General features: G+C 42.3%; 1 protein-coding gene across 1 annotated transcript in view; it reads right to left on the bottom strand.

Annotated features, from left to right (window-relative positions):
• The window catches only part of LOC125767614 (uncharacterized), an 89,925-nt gene that overhangs the window by 39,910 nt on the left and 29,816 nt on the right, over positions 1–20,199 (bottom strand). Inside the window, exon 2 of the mRNA XM_049434389.1 lies at positions 3,258–3,843. Within this exon, the coding sequence (XP_049290346.1) occupies positions 3,258–3,843 (586 nt within the window). The remainder of the gene's footprint in view (positions 1–3,257; positions 3,844–20,199) is intronic.

Below are 20,199 nucleotides of genomic sequence, written 5' to 3'. Positions count from 1 at the left end.
AATTAGCGTACTGTAAGACCCATCGCATAAAATGAGAGCATTAAACATAAAAATTGCACTTATTTGACTATACTGACGGAAACTAATTGAGTGATGAGTTGAAGATTGAGATGGGATAAAAATTGTGGAATGATGTAAGCTTCGCTATAAATCGTACACCGATACAAAAAACAAATTGTCTTCTATTTGAGCCAGCTACGGTATCAACCGTTCAACCGGCACCGTACGTGACTGGCTCGAGCATCAGCACGTGTTTATTTGTCCATTTCATGTGCTTTGATCTGCACCACCTTGCTTGTACAGCGACCAAGAACCGGAAGAGTAAATTGATATCGGGGAAAAGACTGATTTATACAGGCGCACACATTCTTCATCAAAAAAACAGGGTGGAGAATATGCAGATTTACCGCACTAATGGATAGCAAGCAGTTAGAACCTTCTGTATGGTAAGAGAGTTCGTTGATCTTGTGATGATTTTTTGTGTGTTTGTGTTTTGTTTTTTCATAACATCACCCCCAAGCTAGCAGCAACGACGAATGATGGTACGTTTCCTCATCACGAGCAACTCACTGCTGCTTGGATTTAGAGGATCTTCATCCGCACGCATCGATGGATAACGCATCTTCAAGCACCGAAGGGCACGTAGCATGCAGTTTGAACCCGTTCCCAAACCACCGTACATTGCCCTATACGCAAATTCGGCAAATCGAAGCTGGAAGCATGCTTTCGTCCCTGTGTGCTTGTGTTTATCGAAGGATAATTCCCTCTTTTCAACAAGCGGCAACCAGGCACGCACGCAAGTGCTCGGGTGGCATATCACATCACGCGTTTTTGATAGGTTTACCACGATATCGGACGTCGTCATTGTGGATGGAAGGATAATGATGATGATGATCACCATGGTCGCCAGTAACGCCGGCAGCTTTGGAAGGTGATCAGCATAAAATCATGTTTTTCATTTGACGTGGTGAAAGGGACAAAAAAGAGGCAAGATGGAATGAAAATGGCTGCAATTAATTGAGAATTTAAAACGATTTTTAGCAATCGTTGCAGTTTAATCTTGCATACTTTAAATTTTGTTAATCCATTAAGTGTTTGATATGCTTTAATTGGTTTGGTTTTAAATTTTAAGTTTTCTTAATTTATTCTAGTTTGCTGTGCACATATCATCTTGTTAGGCGTTAGTTTATTTTATTAGAAAAATATGTTTTTAAACAAGTTATTCAAGTTACTTTGAACAAACGATGCGTATAAGCTTGTGTTTAAAATTTTATTTTAATTAATTTATCTATTTACAGCTCTTTTTATGGGATACCCTATAGTCAACATTAAACCAATCGCCATTCCGCGGGAATTTCGTTCCCGTTTTAGTTTCGTTGCTGCAATTACCCACTGTTTTGCCTATGTCTGTCCACACGTCGGTGTAATATAACTAGAACCCTTCCAAACGCAATAGCGGCACAGCGGATAACAATGAATAAATCCTTCGGAAATAAATAAACCGTGGATTCAATTTCGAAAAGCATTTCAATTAATCAAACCTGCACTGCCAACTATAGGATTATGGGAAGGTATGGGAAGGTCAGAGGAGCGAACAAACACAACCAAATTCAGAATTAGAAGCAAAGAGAGCGAGCAATCACAATGCTGGACAAAATTATTCTCTTTAATGAAACTTGTTTTATTATTTCATTTTAATTATTTTTTTTAACATATACGCTTTAACGTCTTTTATAGCAAAGAATTTTTTTTAAATATCTAAATAAAACATTCATGGAAAAGTTCCATCACACGACAGCAGTGCTATTGCTTGATATCCTTGCAAACATGATACATTTCAAGTCTCCCCAAATGAAACACCCTGTTTCGGGATAAAACAGGGTGGCAGTAGCATGAATTCTACCCCATCTCGCACTCCACCCAAACTCAATCCATTAAACTATCCCATACAGGAATTAGTTAGTTCAACAGTTTTGCGAGACTGACCTCTCCACTTTTCACGACCTCGAAACACGAGCAAGTGTGATACTCGACAAACACACGCACAGAGACACACGAGTACTCTAACCCATTCCCTTGCCAGCTTACCAGTGGCATGTGGGTAAGTGAAAAGCGACGGTCCGGAAAGCCCCACGCGAGTAATAGGCCGGGCGATGCGTGATTTTTCCATACTCCCCAACAAACCCTCGCAGCGAGACTTTAATCTGGCCTCGGAGGTCTCGCGCTTAGCGCATTGGTGTTTTATATGTATTTAACGGATTATGCGCTACATGGAAGCCAGCATAGGCAACTCCATCCCATCCACACTCCATCCTCTTCTCAGTCCTACCCACCGAGTCTCGGACGAGCGTACATTGTTGTTGTCCCGAGCGTACGAACGTGTTGTTGGGTGAGCAAAAATTTGTACCCATAACAGAAGCTCAGGACAACGATTGTAGTGCGGTAGGCTCAGGCGAGGTGTGGAACCGGTGTCGCTTTTGTCGAAACTTTGCAGCGCGTTGCACGGTGTTTGGGATTTGAGGATGGGTCATAATTTAAAAGATCACGCATCGATGTAATCCAGCAAAGTTTGGGGACCCGGTGGCGCACCTGGTGGCGGAAACGTGGTGTGATGTGTAGGAAAAGGGAAACAGGGATGAATAAAATTGTAAGAAGATTAATTTAAAGCAGTAGTATTCGCGATGCGAGGTAGCCGTGTTCGTGTAACTGGCTCCAAATGAGAGAAATTATGCGACACAAACTAGAACGCTTCGATCAATGGAATATTCATAATTTTACCAGCGTTTTGAAATATTAATCAAAGCACGATGGAAGCTCTTGATTAGTTTATTTAAGTTCATTTTAATAAAGTGCTGTAGATGATTAGAAATTAGAAATTAAAAAAAAAAGTCAAACTAGTATCAAATCACTAAAATTTTACTTCCCCACCAACGAGAGAGTAAATTAATTTTCAAATCAAAACATTGCCACGTTTCTGCGGTTGATAAAAGAGTGCGTTCGAATAAAACTGCTCTTCAACAGCAACAAAAAAAGACAACACTGGAAAACGGACTCCCGCTTAACCGCCGATTTGCGGACATTACTTTGCCAATTGCCACTCGAGCTGGTCACGAAATTAAAATTGCCCCGAGTGAGCGCGATGGTGCTGATAAATTGTTTAATATTTTAAATGGAGTTTGCCTGCAGCGAAACCCACTTGAAAACATCAAACGCTGCTGCCCCAGTACGCTGTTGAATGTTTGTGTACTACTACTAACCGTTAACTTTGCTGAAGTCAAAATCCTGCTTCCGATCCTGCATGGCGGCGGCGGCTGCTGCAACGGCGGCAACCGGTGACTGTAGTATGGTCCGATCGATGTGTGGACCGTTGACGGGATTGCTATCACGGCCGGACAGTCCACCGGGGCCGTTCGGTCCGGGTCCGTTGTTTTCCGGCGCCGTCAGTGAGCTCGAAACACTGATGCGTGGCGTTACGGAGCGATTAACGGTGGCCGCAGCTGCCAGCAGGGACTGTGACACACTGATGGCTGGATGGAGGTTTGTTGCGAGTTCGACGCGTGATTGACCGGATGATGGTGTGTTGGTGGATGATCCCGCCGCACCATTACTGGGTGCCGGTAGGTGATGGTTCGTCGAACCGTTTACATCGGTTGATTGGGATCGGTCGGCTGGCGGGTCGGCGGTGCTGCTATTGCTACTGACCGAGGAGGAAGAGGCTGCTGTGCCGGATATGGCCTTTGGGCTAGACATTTCTGTGTCACGTTCGGTAGTGTGCGACGGTGATACTGGCATCGATGTGTCCTTTTTGGGAGATTTGGAACGCGTTAGGGCAAGAGCTTGCGTCTGGACGGGAAGAGAATATGCAAGTTTGGATTAATTTTGAGTCTTGTGATTGGTTGTAGAAGTTGTATTAAAGAATATAGAGGAATTGAATCTGAAAAAAATTTAAAATATCGTTAAACAACGAATTTAAAACCCAAAAAGTTGACTCTTACAGCATATTGAATTTCTTGAAAGCCAGTAACCGATTAGCTTACAATTTTTATCAGGCTGAGTCCATCATTTATATTACAGTGGAGTACTGATTTAATTTAAGAGAGTTTCATTCTTCTTCTTCTTGGCTTAACGACGTTACAGGTCACGCCAGCCATTTCTGGCTTACTAGACTTATTTTACCACGTAGCCGGATAGTCAGTCCTTGCTACGGGACGACGGTCCGGATGTGGTTATTTGTTTGTATTCCGGATGGGGAGAGTTTCATTATTTTCTTAAAGATTACCAAATATTAGAGGGTATCGCATATTTGGTTTTATACAATGATATCGAAAAAAGTCAAAGTTTGGTTCGAAGTTTTCCTTACATTCCTCTTCCTCTTGGCTTAGAGGTCAATACCGGCCATTTTTGCCTTACTAGGCATATTTTACCACATAATTGGATAGTTAGTCCTTGCTACGGGCAGATGGTCCGGTTGGGATTTGAAACCCGGTTCTGTCGGGCGGAGCACGCGCTATTTATCACATACACCACTGTGCCGCCCTCCATATTTGAGATATTTTTGTTATAAAATATTGAATAAATAAACCATTGTTTTGCTTCTTAGGGTAATCACAATTCATAGTGTTTTTCTTTGTATGTTTATCTTATATTTTGTTTTGTTATCTTATATTTTTTAAATACAAATTTGAGACACGCTAATTTGGGTTAGCTTCAAGTGAAATGTTAACTAACAGTGTTTATCGTTACAAAAGAGAAGTTAAAATTTAGTTCACCATTGAAAAAACAGCGAAAACAATTTCTTTTCTAATTTAAAGTTGTGTCAAGTAATTATTCTTATAAAACTTATTCTAGCAGGGAATTTTTTCTCTCCTTCTCCCGCAAAAGTCGATCCAGATACTTAACACACAATCTCACTAACCCTTGTGTTCTGTGGCGTCTGTACAAAATCAGTTTCAATTAAGTTAACAAACACCACCATTCCATCGTCTTTCACCCTTCTTGCACCGTTCGCTTGACCTTATGTGCATGAAATCGATCGAAATTCCAAAGCGCTGGAGATTGAGCGAATGACGATGAACTGATCAACACCCGTTAGTGTATCGGTGACCAAGCATGAACAGTTTCTGGGTCGGATTGATTGTTGGACTAGTTTTAGAGAGCGCGAAACGCCATCCTGCCATGATCGACGATCATACGAATTAAGTTTAATCGGGAGTGTCCGTCTTTTAAAAGATGTGCTCGCGGGCCGATAAATTGACCGATCGATTAGAATCACTTTGCAATAGTGAGACACTATTTAAGGAATAATCTTCCGAATGTTGGTGTATGACGTACATTTTGATAGTGTGACTTCAATTAATGTGTTTATGTTTTGAACGCAACGTCTGGAGATTTCTGTTTCGGTGTGTTTTGTTTGGTAACGTTCAATGGAAGTTGGAGAACTTTATCCAAGTAAGAACATCCCACGTGCAGTTTTGCACTAATCTACTAAGGTTGTCGTGCATAAATTTACGATCATGAATAATCCCCACCGTAAGTGGACGGGGTTTTCTGTTTTCTATATTCTGTTCACATTCTTGTTATAGCTGCGTACACTCCAATCGTACTATCGGACCGAGCTCATCGGGTCAATCGATGTTAAGTAGTGGCCGCGGAGCAAAACGGCTTTGACCATAATTGAACGCCGTGGAGAAGCCGCAACGCACGTGCGGATGGTGTTGAAGTGTGGCTTCTGTAAAAGATCAGTAGATCGAGTGGAAGATAGCCATCGGACGGAATGTCATCTCAAGGAGGTGTTGGCTTGACTTAAGTCTCCGGTTGATAAAATATGATTAAAAAATACATTATTCTAATTTACCTTTCTCCAAGTAGGTTAATAAAACCTATTAAATCAACTAAACGTACTGTTTTATTTTTTAGTAAGATCGCATTGAGGGTTTGATGCCTTTTTTACATAAAAATTATCCAAACTATCTTTCCCTCAAATCTTGTACATTTCTAAGTCATTACATCATCATCTCTGGACAATCGCTCACCGAACTAGGGCTGGTCAACTTTATTTGCCTTCAATTGGGATCAACTTCTCGAAACGGTACGATCGCATCAATGTCAACCGACCATTAGCTTCACCAGCTGGCTGACGACATTCGAATTCGTCCGATCGGAGCGAGGCTTGGCGACGGCGGTTAAGAATTCGTGCCGAGACGGTCGGAGAGATGGGTTAAGATTAAGATTAAGAGCCATCAAGCGAATGAAAATGCTGCGTTCCAAGACGCTAGAGGGGTAAATGAAGCATATGATGACGGCACTTGGACACAGCCATCTGTGCACGAGGTTCACAGTTTTTGGAACGGCAGCTAGACCTTTGTCTAGCTAATTGTAGCTATTATCACCATGCTTGTCGGTTAGCCCCAAGAATATCTCAACCCTGTGTTTGTTCGCAATGTTTGCTGTTTGCTTCTCTCCTGCGTTGATACATTTATCCACTTCTGCTACTGTTTTTTGGGTGGATGTTGTTTTTCTTTTCTCGATCTTCTTTGCATCTTCGTACGTTTGGATCTTTTGTTCGGTCCGGTTTTGTTACCTCAACTTATCCCCAGAGGGCGCTAACAGCAAAGTAGCAATTAATTGAAGGACAATTATTTAAATAATTCTACCCCGTCAAGGGTTGATACGCTGCGGTACGGCAGGACACAGGCCGGCGATGCAGGTTAAACATATGTTCTCTGCTCCATGTTTCGTCCGCATGCATGTGCCGAAAATAGAGTGCGAGAGGCACAGTGCGGCCAAACGAAACAACCGGAAAGGAAGTTACAAAAGGGCTAAACCCTCATCGGTGTGGAATGGTGTGCAGCGACCGCAACATGAAAACTGCAGCGGAAGGCACGATCGGTGCAAGGTATAAGGGTGACACAATTGTGCCCTAAAACGCACCTATACAGCTCGAGTCATCCTGGCCGATGCATCCTTTCCTGTTCTGTTTTCCCAGTCATCTTCGCACGGGGTGCATCCATCCGTTCTAAGCAACGCTAGGGAGATTGCAACATAATAAAAGAACATGGTGCCTCATAAAACATCATCTGAACGTACATGAGGGACAATTATGTGGCACTTCCTTTCGCTGCCTAACCGGCAGGGAACGGTTTAATAACGACCAAAAATTGTGCAGCAATAAAAACGCATCTCAGGATACCGCAGAAGAAGGATATCGCTTCATACGCACGCATAAAGGGACACAATCGAAAAAGGATAAGGGTGGTATGCGAAAAAAAAAACACACACGCCAACATCATTCTTGAAACACCAGCGACACAATAAAAGGACACTCGACTGAAACGGGTTGACAATGTCTCACTCTCACTTCGCGGGCAGCAATGCATCGAACAGGCGGATTGTGAAAGGGCTCCAAATTGGTGGGTTTTATTGCGCAAGCAAAAGGTTTCTTTTTTTTGGTGCACTCACTACCAAAGCAGAACAATGTTACGGGAACAAGAATAAAGAGAGAGAAAGAGAGCGAAAAACACCACAACCACCGAAACGATGGGTAAGCTCACGGGCACAAAGAGCCAAAAGAGACATTCCGCAGCAACCTGTTGCATCGTTATGTAGTGGTCTTTCGCAAGATGTTCTAGACACTTTTTGTCACCACGTTAGCGCTATTGTGTGTTCGTGTGTTTGATGCCAAATTTTTATGGCCATCCCGACCGCTCAAAACGGAGAACGCGTAGTGCCAAAAGTTGCACGCCGAGCAACGCGGCTACGTAGTACGTACACACCTCAGAGCAAACGATGGTTTACCTTTGGTTTTATGACGTTGGTTAATGTAGGATTAATTAGACGAGCTTTCGATGGTTGACCGCGAAGGTAGGTGATGATGGGGCAGAAGATTTGCAGCTAAGACAACGCGGCATCATGATCGTAAACCGGTGCAAGTGCAACTGCATACATGTTAAAGTGCGCCAACTATTAGTGGCTGCGTTCGGAGACTGCAGTTCTTCATCGCCAGATGAACACATTAAACTTTCAACACCCAAGCCCGAAATTATGATGAGCAAAAAAAAAGGGGGGGGTGAAGATTTAATGTGCGCGGACGTCCTGTTTGTGGACATTGGACAATGAGCGAAAAGGTGTGTTTGTATGGACCGGCTACCGGCGGGAATAATTTTAATGAGCCGGCTGTAAGTGTATGTTGCTTTTTTATGTGGAATATTTAATCGCATTAATGAACCATTGCCGCATCCGGAACAACAGAAAGTCAGGAATGGATGAAGATGTTAAGGTAATTTGTAGAATTTTTGGGACGATTTATTTAAACTTTAAAGGATTTTAATGCATCATGTATGGCTTAATATCAATTCATCATTTATCAATAAACATTTATCAATAATAAATCAAAAAGAAAATATAACTTATATATTTTCTTTCTTTACTGAATGACAAACACGCGTCGTTTATCACATACAGCACCGGGTCGCCCCTCTACTACCATGCGATGACAACTACCATTTTAAAAAAACTTGTTTTTCAACAAATCTGGAGATTAAATGAAGTAGCATCATGCAACATGATAATTTTACGTAATAATTGAACAAATATCAAGTTTTGTCATTCGTTTCTGCAAATAACATTTACTGTTTTGTAAATATATACGATTATCTACCTAATATAATTTATTAGCCATTTTATTGAAATAAAATGAATGCTCTACAATTAAGACTTAAAGTAATAATAGTAAATTTTGGAACCTCACGTAAATCGAGTTGTAACATCAAATACCAAACACATGACATTCCTTCGAAAGAAAAGTGCTCTAAATTCCGCTTCACATACTTTTCATTAATACCCATGAGGTTAAAAGTCTTTTAATACGTTCAAGATGCTCGCTTTAACTGTTGATCGCTTCCGTTTTATATTCTTCATACAAAAAAAAAACCCCAAAAACAAACCATCACCCACAGCAGTCGCAACCTTCCGGAATCCAAGGTAGAGAATTTGCGCCTATAACCCACCAGAATGATTGGGTGTGAAAATGATAAACATCATCACCCGGGTTAGCCGGAACTTGTTCCACCCGCTCGCAATCGGGTAGCATAATTGCATCTCTTCATCTGCAGCAAAACGAGAATGCAGCAGGGAAGTAGACACAAATGAAAACAGGGAGCGAAAAAAAAACGACAAACAGCTCACACGCTAAGAAGCCAGTAAAACCAGCACTGGATGGGTAGAAAGGAAAACCAATTCGACTCTTCCAAAAGAACAAAAAAAAATTGAAAGAAAAATGATCCAACTCGCGCACGATGACATCGGGTGCGTGCCGCGGTAGCAACAGTCGGTTAACATTTTATTTAATTTAAATATAAGCGACTGGCAATTCGTAACACTCCCGGACCATCTTTCTTCACTTTGCCCGTGGAGACGTTCGGGTTAGCATGGGCGATGACGGCCCCCACGATGGTTTGGCGCTGAAGCATAAAAGTGGCATCATAAATTCGTCGTCAACCGGCTGTGTCCCTCCGGTGCCCACGGTTGTGGGGATGGAGTGATCGTTGTTGGTTTGTTTTTTTTTCATCTTTCTTTCTGCTGTAGCTGCTTTGCTTCTTTTGTTCGTGTCCGGATGAGTTTTGTTCTTTCCGTCGGTCTGTGGCGCCTCCAGTACAACCAGCCCGAACGAATGGAGCAATGTTAAAGCGTGTTCATCTGGAGAAAGATTGGAGTGGTTGGTTGCTTCAGTATGGTTTTTTTAGTTGCTTCCCTCAACTATCAGTAATATGGTTTTGATTTGGACGTTTTTTTCGTTTCCACTTAAGGTGCAGTTTGAGTGTGAAGGTGATTTTTTTGATTCCTCGTTTGCTCGCTTGTATAATTTCATTTTTTTCTCCAGTTTCTTCTGAACATACTGTCTACAACGGTAGCGAATGCATTTTTTTGTTGAAAGAATCATCATATGCTCCCGTTTTTTCGTATGAACTTTACGCTCGTAGTAGAAAAAAAATCAACCTCAACGATATTTTTTGCACACTACACACGACCGCAAACTGTATAAATACAGTCAAGTGGCACGGGTTTCCAGGGTCACTTGGGTATTCTGTTCCGTGCTCTCCTTTTCTCTCTTAATCTCGCTGTTCATTTCTCTTGTTTCCATTTCAATTTGGTACCTTTTCTGGGGCTGCTGTAGCCGCGCAACATCGCGTAATCATAAGCAGAGGAAACCTCGCAGCGCGTCATTTATTGGGTGCCAACATCGACCGATTGAGTGTGCAGCGAAGGGTTTTTTTTTCAATGCAATTCTTATTTCCACCGTGGATCATTATCCGTTTCGTAAGCCCAAGGGTGGCGATATGTTTGCGTTGCTGAGCTGCATTTTGTTAAATCGCATCAAAAAAGGGTGTTAACAGTGTGTAAATTTGATGATGAGTAATATGCAGGGTTTTAGGTGTATAATTATAATGTATGTTGTCTTTTGTTATATTTTTTTTTTATTTTATTAATGTGATATATTACAAAAAGAACTAATACAAAATAACTTGTTCTTTTTTAAATGCCGCAAAAAATATGATTTGAATTATTTTTTTTTATTCATAAAGAACGGCCTGGCCGTATTGCTATATTATTTGAATTTTAACTTTAATCAATTGATTTTTTAAAATATTTTAAATAAAAATATATTCAAAATACAAATATGGTTCATTTAAAGCTATTTATGTGTTTTATTTTACGATTCTATAAATCCGCAATTCTTTCATGCCTTTAATATTAATAGCATTAATAGCCTTTTTCTCCAATAAAGATTTATTGCATTGCGATATCTTCGAAGCATTGTTAATCCATTCAAAAACAGGCATGCCTTTTTGTGTTTTGTTAATCTACCACAACCAATTGATCATTAATTTTATGCATCGAACGGTCATCCTGTTTTTGTTACTTCGGTCAAATGCAAGCGATCAAACCGCAAATCGTCTTCAAACTAATTTACACAATATAATCCTCCAAATGATCGGTGTGGAACGTTTCCTTTTTTTATTATTCTCTTCACCACGTAATGTGCATTTTTATTTGTGCAACAATTCCCTCCAAAAAAAAAAAGAACTGCAACGTGTGGAAAAAAGCGATGGAATCAAATAAACTCACACTGAAAGGCAATAACGAAAAAAATTGGCATACCGAGCTACCGAACAGAAGCACCCCGAACAGAAGAGTCGCCATTATTATTATGCGCTTAATTAATGAACCATGCTGCGTCGGGGTTCTTGGGTTTGTTGTGTGGCTGCCTGCGTTCGTAAACACCGAGACGCGGAACACCTTGGAGCTAATCTTGGTTAAAATATTATGAAAATTTCTGTGTTAACAACAGTCCAACTTCCCGATCGCGATGGAAACGATGAAGCAGAACGAGCATGGGCAGATGAAATTATGAATAATCATACTTTTTTATCCGCATCTTCGTCTCGCTGGCCCTGCCAACTAACCGTTTGGCTTTTGTGTATGGGTGTGGACAAAGTGGAAGCTGTTGCTTTGCTTGCCTTCAGCTCTTCCCTTATATCGCCCTAATGAAGCGTTGCGTACAGTGGTTGACTTTTGACGTGGAGCTATCTCATCCTTTTGTCCTGTAGGATAGACATTCGGCGGTAGTTCCCTTGTTCCAGCGTACACCAAAAAATGCTTCACCCCGTTCGGTGCTTTTGTGGCAAAATATTTGTGGTAAGTTTGACGTCGCACAAGACGACGCACCAGAACACTCCAGCCTCCCGAACTTTGGGGAAGCATCCAGGGGAATCGAAGTTACAGCAGGGTAAGAATGATAAGGGAAAAAATTAAAACCAGGAGCAACATCTTAATGACAAATGATTTATTGTAATGAATAATAATAAAAGTTTCACCCTTCGCTCCTACTGGAACTTCCAGAAATGCGAGGGATGGCAAAGTTGAGCATCATGACGTCCCTTTTCTTTGGTTGTTGGAGGTTGTAGTCAGGTTTTTTGTTGCTGTTGTTTTGCAGCAGTTTTTCAAACCATCACAAACGCTTCTCATGTACCTGTACCAGGCCAAGTAGTGATAAGTGAAGTTGGTAAGCTTCCTCTGCTACATACGCGGCATTGAAGCGTACTCATCCAGATCAGTGGTTTTGATAAGACGTCAGCTTCACAGTCTGCTGTGTCGCCTTTTTGCTGTCAGTTGGGAAGTAGTTTGCGGGAATACTGATTTTTTTTTGTTTTTGGTTTTGTGCAACATCACCGTGACAAGCTTCGAGGGCTTCGATCTGGCGTGATTTATTGAGCCCGTTGCACTATGAGTATGAGTTGATTTCCCACATACAGGAAACCATCCACCAATTTTTCCGCCCCGGCATTGTCTGCATCCATCCATCGTGGGACAGGCGCGTGTATCATCAAAACACGAGCCCCACACGGAAACGCCGCATATAAGTTTAGTTATTGCTAAAAACACGTTCAATGTTCAATCTATTTACGTTGCGTTCACGCTGCGCATCTTGCACTTGTAAGTTGCACATTGCAACATCCTTCCCAATGGCCTGTTCGTCCCCGTTCCCGTCACAGCGCGATTGACGTTCGCGTGTTGAGCAGCGTTATGGGAGCGCTGGCGACATCCGACACCGGAGATCCGATCCGGCGCGATCGCCATTGCCTTCAATTGAAATTTATCAATCGATTGATATCAATTTTAATCAAAACCAATCTCGAATCCCAAGTCCGCACACAGGGCAATGGTAGAACCTTTAGCGGCCGGGACTAGGAAATCGGACCCTTCGGGGCGACTGACGCAAGAATTAGTACGATGGTACGGGCTGGATGGCTTGGCATATCGTCTAAACCGTTTCGCCTTCGAATAATGGAACGTATCAAACCGGCCCGGTTTGCAAAAGGGTATTGCGCAAATAGACGTGACGCTTAAGTGGACGAGTGATTTATTTGTGAACTTGCAGCTAACCCTACGTGTTTGGCGGCAGAAAGACGCTTGTAAGTGAGCTGGTAATCTGAAGCGTTACACTGCTCGATCGTCACTAATTAACCGATTTGTGGAACGAATCGGGATGGTGTGTGCGATATTGTTTGTAATGGAAGAATGTACCACGTAGGATTGTGTGCCATGATTTGTTAAATGAATGAAGATCAACCTAAAAGCGAAACAATTTTAGCATTTTAACATAAAATTTCATTTGAGCTACAAAGTTGAGTTTAAAATAGAAGATATTATTTGTTATATTTATGGCAAAAATTACGATCTTAAGTGTTTAATATCAACACTCTCTCCTGCATGATTGTTACACGTAAAATGTTCTAAATGACTGGGTTTTTTTCTGCAATGTGATAAACACTCATCACACTCAAGTGGGTCTTTGTTTGCAGCCACCCCTAGTGTGCTTTTTATTGCATTCGATCGTAACAAATGTCATTTTTTTGCTGTTTACCTTTTTCACTTCGGTACCATCCCTCGTTTGCAACATAAAAACAACGATAGTTAATGGACAACGACAACAACAAAAATGCTAACCCCACACACACACACATACACACACATAATCGTTTAATTTTCTTCCGAGTGTTCGACCTTTTTTCTTTAGTTGATGTTACCTTCCGTTTTTTTTCTTTCCCCATTTCACCATTTGTTCAGTTTTCCTTCGGAGTGCGTTTTGTTTTTGTGTTTACGTTCTTTATTTTTTCACTCCCTAAAGAGTTCATTTGTTACTCGCTGATTGCTTTCATTCTTGAGGCTTTTGTTTAACAATGCTGTCACATTAGCTGTTACACGATTGTCTGACCTCCCGCACCCTCTTTCCTCCACCTCCTCCCAACCATGTTTTTGCCCTTTTTCGGGGACCAGCAGCACCCCAGCCCAACCAGCGTTTGATCGTTTTGATCGCATTTCTTCCGTTTGCTGTTCTTGATGATCTACTAAGCTGCGATAGTGGTCGGTAGGGTTTTGCTGTGTTGCGGTGTATTTTTTGTATAATGCTTTCCTCGTTTATTTATCATGCACTTTGCATGTCCACTTCCTTTCCCATCCATATCACACTCTGTTGCCCTTCGCAAGAACCGATCCGTTGCCGCTTCTTTTCTTTTTTGTTTGTTCTCTACTAGCGTCTCTGTTGTTGCTGGCGGTGTTATGCTGGTTATGCTGCATTAATGTGCATGCATCGCCGAGCATCGTCGATCGAACTTTGAAACGAACAAAAAAAAACAGAAAGAAATGAAAAACAACAGCAACCGAACAATACCCGGAACACCGGAACTACTTGTCAACTGGAGTGCGATAAACAAAACCGTCACCCTTCACGAAAGGGTTTTAGCACTATCTGGTGGAGGATTTTCGCCAGCTACCCGATGGAAGCAGGCGTGGGAGCGAACTGCTGACCACGCAAAACTCCCATTGCATGGAGTTGCTTCACCTTGCGATAGGCACACATACACACACAGACACGAAATTGTTATCAATTTCGGCCTACATTTGAAACTGCCTGCACCGAAACTGCAACTTGTCGGTTTTCAACCCAATTTTGCACACAAATATAAAATCATTTTAACACTACGACTATTTCCTGGTAACGTGTGCTGTATACTGACTTGGCGTCTTTTCGCCGCTTGCTTATCTTACAGCGGAAGCTTCGTCTCATCTGCAGGCTCGAATTTCTTAAGATAGGGGTTCAAGGGAATTTTTGCATTCACCATCGGACGGCATTCGATAACGCTTTGCTGATGTGAAATCTACGTAATACGTCGCTATGTTTAAGCGTCATCGGAAATACGAATGGGAGAAGGCAGTAAACTACTGATGGAATTCAATATCTGCTCCGGCACAGGACCGAAAGACAGAATTAGATATTTAATTCGAAGCCAATGATCACGGTTCGTTTGGCTTTCAACGCAACAGAAATTAGAGAAAGATTTATTCACTGAATTTTAATGTTAAATGACTTCATTTTCAAAATTAAGTAAGTTACTTGAAATAAGTTTCCTGAACTTAAAGTAAGATTAAGTAGTTAATGCATTAGTATTTTGAATTACTTAAAAGATTACCATCTCCAAAACTAAAAAAATGAAATGTTTTTTTAGAATTTAGATTTAATTCATTCGCCAAAATACGATACAAAGTAAAACATCGTTTTGAAATGATGACAAGACCAACGACCAACATATTCGTCCGATGAGCTGGTTTTTACCCTATAGATCGACAATTTGCAAGAAATATTATGCTTCCAACTGACAACCCCAAAAACCTCAAACATGTTGCATTTTCTTCTGGTATGTTTTCCAAACCGCATCGTTGCCCCTGTTCTCCGTCTAGAAATCCTACCCACCAATTGCTGCCCAAAATCCAATGAGACAGAAAGGCGCAAACCGAAAGATCACCATAAAATAAAATACTTCAAACCGAACATAATCACTCGGACCGTTTTCGTAAAAGGTGATTGCTACTGAAATATATTTCTCCACATTTTATGTGCGTTCGGGGGCGATGGGCCCAGACTGGCCCCAGTGGGGTAACATTGGCCAGCATTGCCACCGGGTGGGATTCGGTGGGCAGTGTGGTGGTGCGCTTTGTTCTCGTTCCTTGTTACACTTGCACCGAACAAGCTGGAGAAATATTTTTATTTGTTTGATATTTTTTTCTACCGGTTCGATTCGGTGACCAAACGTGTAGGGAAGTACGTGAAGGAAATGTTTGTGGCATCGGAACAGGTACCGCCGTCCATCGTCGCTCGTCATCAGCTTCGTCATCTTCATCACTGTCAAAAGAACGCGATGGGGCAGAGTTTTCTTCGCGGATCCTCTTGCGCGCTAGTATGGGTGTGTGTGTTTGTATTCGAAGCTTCAGCAAATGACGATGACGAAATGTACATGATCCTGAGCGCGCTCTCGGCTTTACGAGACAAATCGAGAGCGTATGCAATTTTTAATGCATTCTAAATACACACAACAAGTTTTTCTGCTCAACCCCTCGCCCGATCACCCCTCACCCCGCTCCACCTTGCCCGTTTCCTTCTCCGGCATGCAACGGGTTGGGGAAAAAAAACACAAAACATTTTGTCCTTTTCATCCATCAAAACTCCGTCAACGGTAGGCAACAGACGGCAACAGTAAGGCGGCAATCGATCGAGTGACGATCGTTGGATGATTTCTTGCCCACATGTTTTCTCCGTAGCGTTCTCTCTCTCTCCCTCTTTTCACTTCTCTTTTGCTCACTCTATCCCTGTTCTGTCACATGCGTACAGGCTTTATCCCTGTTTCCTTATCCATCATGTCCCTTTTGTGCATTTGCACAACGAAGGGAAACGCACAACGGGGTGAAACGGTCGCTTTAGTACTATCAATCTTGCTCCCCGTGTTTCCTTCCCATCATCAAATGCCATCGTCAAGCCCTTTCTTATCTGGTGCGTTCGTTCTTTAGTCTGTGTTTTTTTTTTGCTGCTGCTGCTGCTTTATACATTTTGTAGCATTTTTTCCTGCATTCCCTTCGGTTTCTGTTACGGGAGCTGTGCTGCGGGTAAGTGTTCCCAATTTACACATGTTCGCTCATTCCATTCTACCCTTTGCCCTGCCTCATCCCTTCCCTCTTCCCACCCCGTATTCAGTCGCACCACGAACGCATCGCACAGTCCATCAGTCTTGGTCGTGGTGCTTTCGAATGGATGAAGTTTTTCGTGGGGTTCGTCACTTGAATTTCATACAAAAGACTTCGATCAACGACTTGCAGCAGAATGCTACCCGCTTTCCGCTCACACATCCAACCAAGTGTTTGGTTACTTGCGCGATTTTGTTTATCTCTTCGCTACTTCGCCGGGGCTTGATGTGGTAGGTTTCGGTGACCGGCACTCGTTGCCCTTGCCCTTGCATCGGTGATAGTGCGTATCGCGGAAAACGGAACAGTCACCGACGGTATGACCGCAAGCCGCGGGAAAGAATGGGATAAGGGGGTAGTGTGGGAAGAAAACAGGGGCAGACAAGATTAAGAAGAACTCAAAACGCAAACACAAAACCGAGCAGGGCAGAAAATAATTACAAATACGAACGACTATTAACTGGATTTCGTTAAATTAAATGCGACCAGTACGGGTTGCATTTGACCGTCGATGGTGGCCCTGCTTAAGCGCTTGCGCTGCTTATGCTGAGCCGAATGGCTAGAGATTGCAAATAGATTTCATCTTTTAGCGCAGAAGCGAAGAAGAATACAGAGAAAATGAAAGCGAAAGAGAGAGAGAGGGAGAGAGAAAGAGAGCTAAGAGAGTAGAACGTGTGAGTGGATCGGTTTAAGTATTCGCGGTAACCGGCACCCGGTTTGAGTGACAGCTTTGCTACTGACTGACAGCCCGCGGACATCCACCATCTTCTTCGATCGGACGTGCAATGGTTCTGTTTGTTCTGCAGCTACCGGTATTAATTAACAGCCGGGCCGATCCGGAAAGGTCGATAAAGCCAGTGAACGTGTTCGTTGTTCGTGTAATAATTGCAAGTATGATTTTCAAGCTATTTACATGAGGTTGTGTAGGTTGTATGTTGCTGTAGACTATGTGAGAATAATGGGTTTGAGATTCAATTTTTAAGAGTGAACTGCTTTTAGAATCTACCTGTGAACCTTTATTTCACGGTCATCACAGTTAACTAACTGATGCTCCAAATTACATCTGTTCTTTTACTTGTTATAATATGATTTCATTTCTCTTCTGTATAATTTTTCTTCATTCCTCATTATTTCAGAAAATTCAACCTTCTGTTGTAAGATAGTGGAATTGCCAGTTTGCTATGTTTATGGTTTATTAAAGTCGAACAAAAAATTCAAATTCGATAAACATTCAAAGTAGTTCAGATAAGTAAACTGCCTTCCAGTCCATTAGCTTTCAAAGTGAACAAATCCTAGAAAAATTCACCTTGATCGTCGAGACTCGGCTAGGTGGTTTATGTTATAAACGGCGCCGGTTCTCTCAACAAAAATTATATTCTTAAACCGAGTAAATGCGGTATTAAATGACACATGAAATCTCTACTGTTAAACTAAAGTTTAAACAAACTCGAAAATTCTTTTGAAACGCTAAAAACCAGTTAAAACATTTCTCCAAACTGAATTCTCTTCACAAAACACCGAGTTTGCAAAGGAATCAAAACAATGTTGCATTTAAAAACTGGAAAAAAACATTTAGGTTTTTTTTTTCTTCTGTAGAGTGTTAAGATTGATGATGATCAATAAACCGATTCATCGACCGCTGTATGTGAAGATGCACATAAACACCTTCATACAGGCAAAAAATTAACCGATTCAGAAAAGGTGTGGAAGTGAGTATATGAATATCTCGCACATTGTTGAAGACGAAAAACAATCATAAGCTTCAATCTTCAAACTGAAATATGAAGTGCAAGCCAAACGGTTAATCGAATTTACCTTCTGCTGGCAGGTGTATGGTGGTGTGTGTGTTCTTTACACTAACTTTACGTTCGATCATTTCTGTAAGGCGTAAGCTCGTTACACAAAATCAGCGGTTTGTGCAAGTCGATAATGCAAGATTCTTAATCCACTTCAATCGTGACGGGATCATCATCAGCTGCATTTGTTTGAACGGATGCATTAAACGGATGGATGGTATTAATAAAACCCAGACGAACAAAACGTTCACAAATCGAAACGACCCAACTGCTCAGCAATACAAGTGTACGTGCAGGGGACGAACGAAGAGACGGCCAAGAAAAGCAATGCAGGGAGCAGAAAGAAATTAATCATATTATTAAATTTTGTTCGTCAGCGTTTCATCGTTACAGCCGGATTTTTTTTCGGGTTTTTGCGCCCGATTTTGGGGCGACTTTGCCATTAAAGGGCTATGATTACCATCCGATTCCGTAACCCGCCGCACTTACCGATCGATCGACAAAACAAGAGAAGGAGATGGACCGCGGATCGCGCGCATTCTTGTGATGCGCGCGATTTAAGCCCTCGGGACGATTATCGGGATGGGACATGAAAGAAAAAAAAAGCACAAAACCAAAAGCAAAAAAGGCCCAAGAACTCAAACTCCCCGTTCAGACAGCTCAACCAGAACCAAAAACCCGTCATATCCCGTTTTCATATCATCGTTATCGTCAATTCGTCTTTGAATTTCATTTTACATCAAGCTACAGCTTCATTCAAATGGTCGCATCACAAATGCACTGTATCGTTGCACCCGAAAAAATCCATTAAAAATGTGTACACCACTGCCGTACGCACCCGCAAACCCAACCGCGTGGTTTGCGCCCCAAAACTCTCCGACGGTCGATTGCGTGATGGATTCGTCGCGACCAGGATCGCCTTAGGGGCGGGCGATCGCCAAAGAAAACCGGGGAAAACATTGGCCCCCCTTCCTTCCATCCGTCTTTTCCAAACCATGATTTGAAGGGGCCGTTGGCCGAGAGTTTTCGAGAGTGAAGTTAAGAAAAGAAAGAATAAAAAAAAAAACTTCACAAGAGGAGAATTTTAATTCATTCTCAATTCAAATTTCTATTATCCCTGCGAGTGCTACAATTGCAAACTCACCAACGTCTCTTGTCTGAACGGGGAAGTTAGACCCGCGCGAGTGCAGAAAGCGGGCAGGTTAATTTTGTCCTGCTGCTGTCCTTACGGCCCTGCAGCACGATGATTATAGGGGTGCTCCTCTCATCGATCGCTGACGAACCTGCTGACGCGGAATCGAGCACACTGATCGAGCTTCCTGAAGCGCTTCCGGGCATCATTACGTGTTCGGTCGGGTTTTGGAATCAACCGGGCTGATGATCGGTCGTACTGAAGCTGAGCTCCCCGGGGGCATCAGAATTAGATTCGATCGTCACCCGAACCGACCAGCCGATCAACGCGGGAAAAAGGATGTGCATGTGCTCTAACCATTTTGGCTTGCTGTCGCTTGCCGCTACCCTTTGGTTCAAGTTCAACCGCGAGAGGAAGCTTAATGAACGTTTAATTTTTCCAACCTCTCTCTATCCGTACCGCTGCACCGTTTGAGTTTTCGTTTTGAGCAAACATTTTTATCCTTTTACCCTGCTTTTTTTCTCTCGTCGGTCATGATTCGTTCTGTTCCTTTTTCGCGATTTTGCGACGCACTCATCTGTCCTACGTTGGGTGTTTTGTATCCATCAAAGCAAACGGGATGTGTGTGTTTTTAATTGAAATACGGTCATCTACGCTGCTGCGGCCAGGTCAAACCGAGAGTGACCAATGGTCCACCTG

The sequence above is a fragment of the Anopheles funestus genome, chromosome 3RL (genome assembly GCF_943734845.2).
Source record: "Anopheles funestus chromosome 3RL, idAnoFuneDA-416_04, whole genome shotgun sequence".
NCBI classification, from domain to species: domain Eukaryota; kingdom Metazoa; phylum Arthropoda; class Insecta; order Diptera; family Culicidae; genus Anopheles; species Anopheles funestus.
This window is presented reverse-complemented; position numbering and strand designations above follow the sequence as displayed.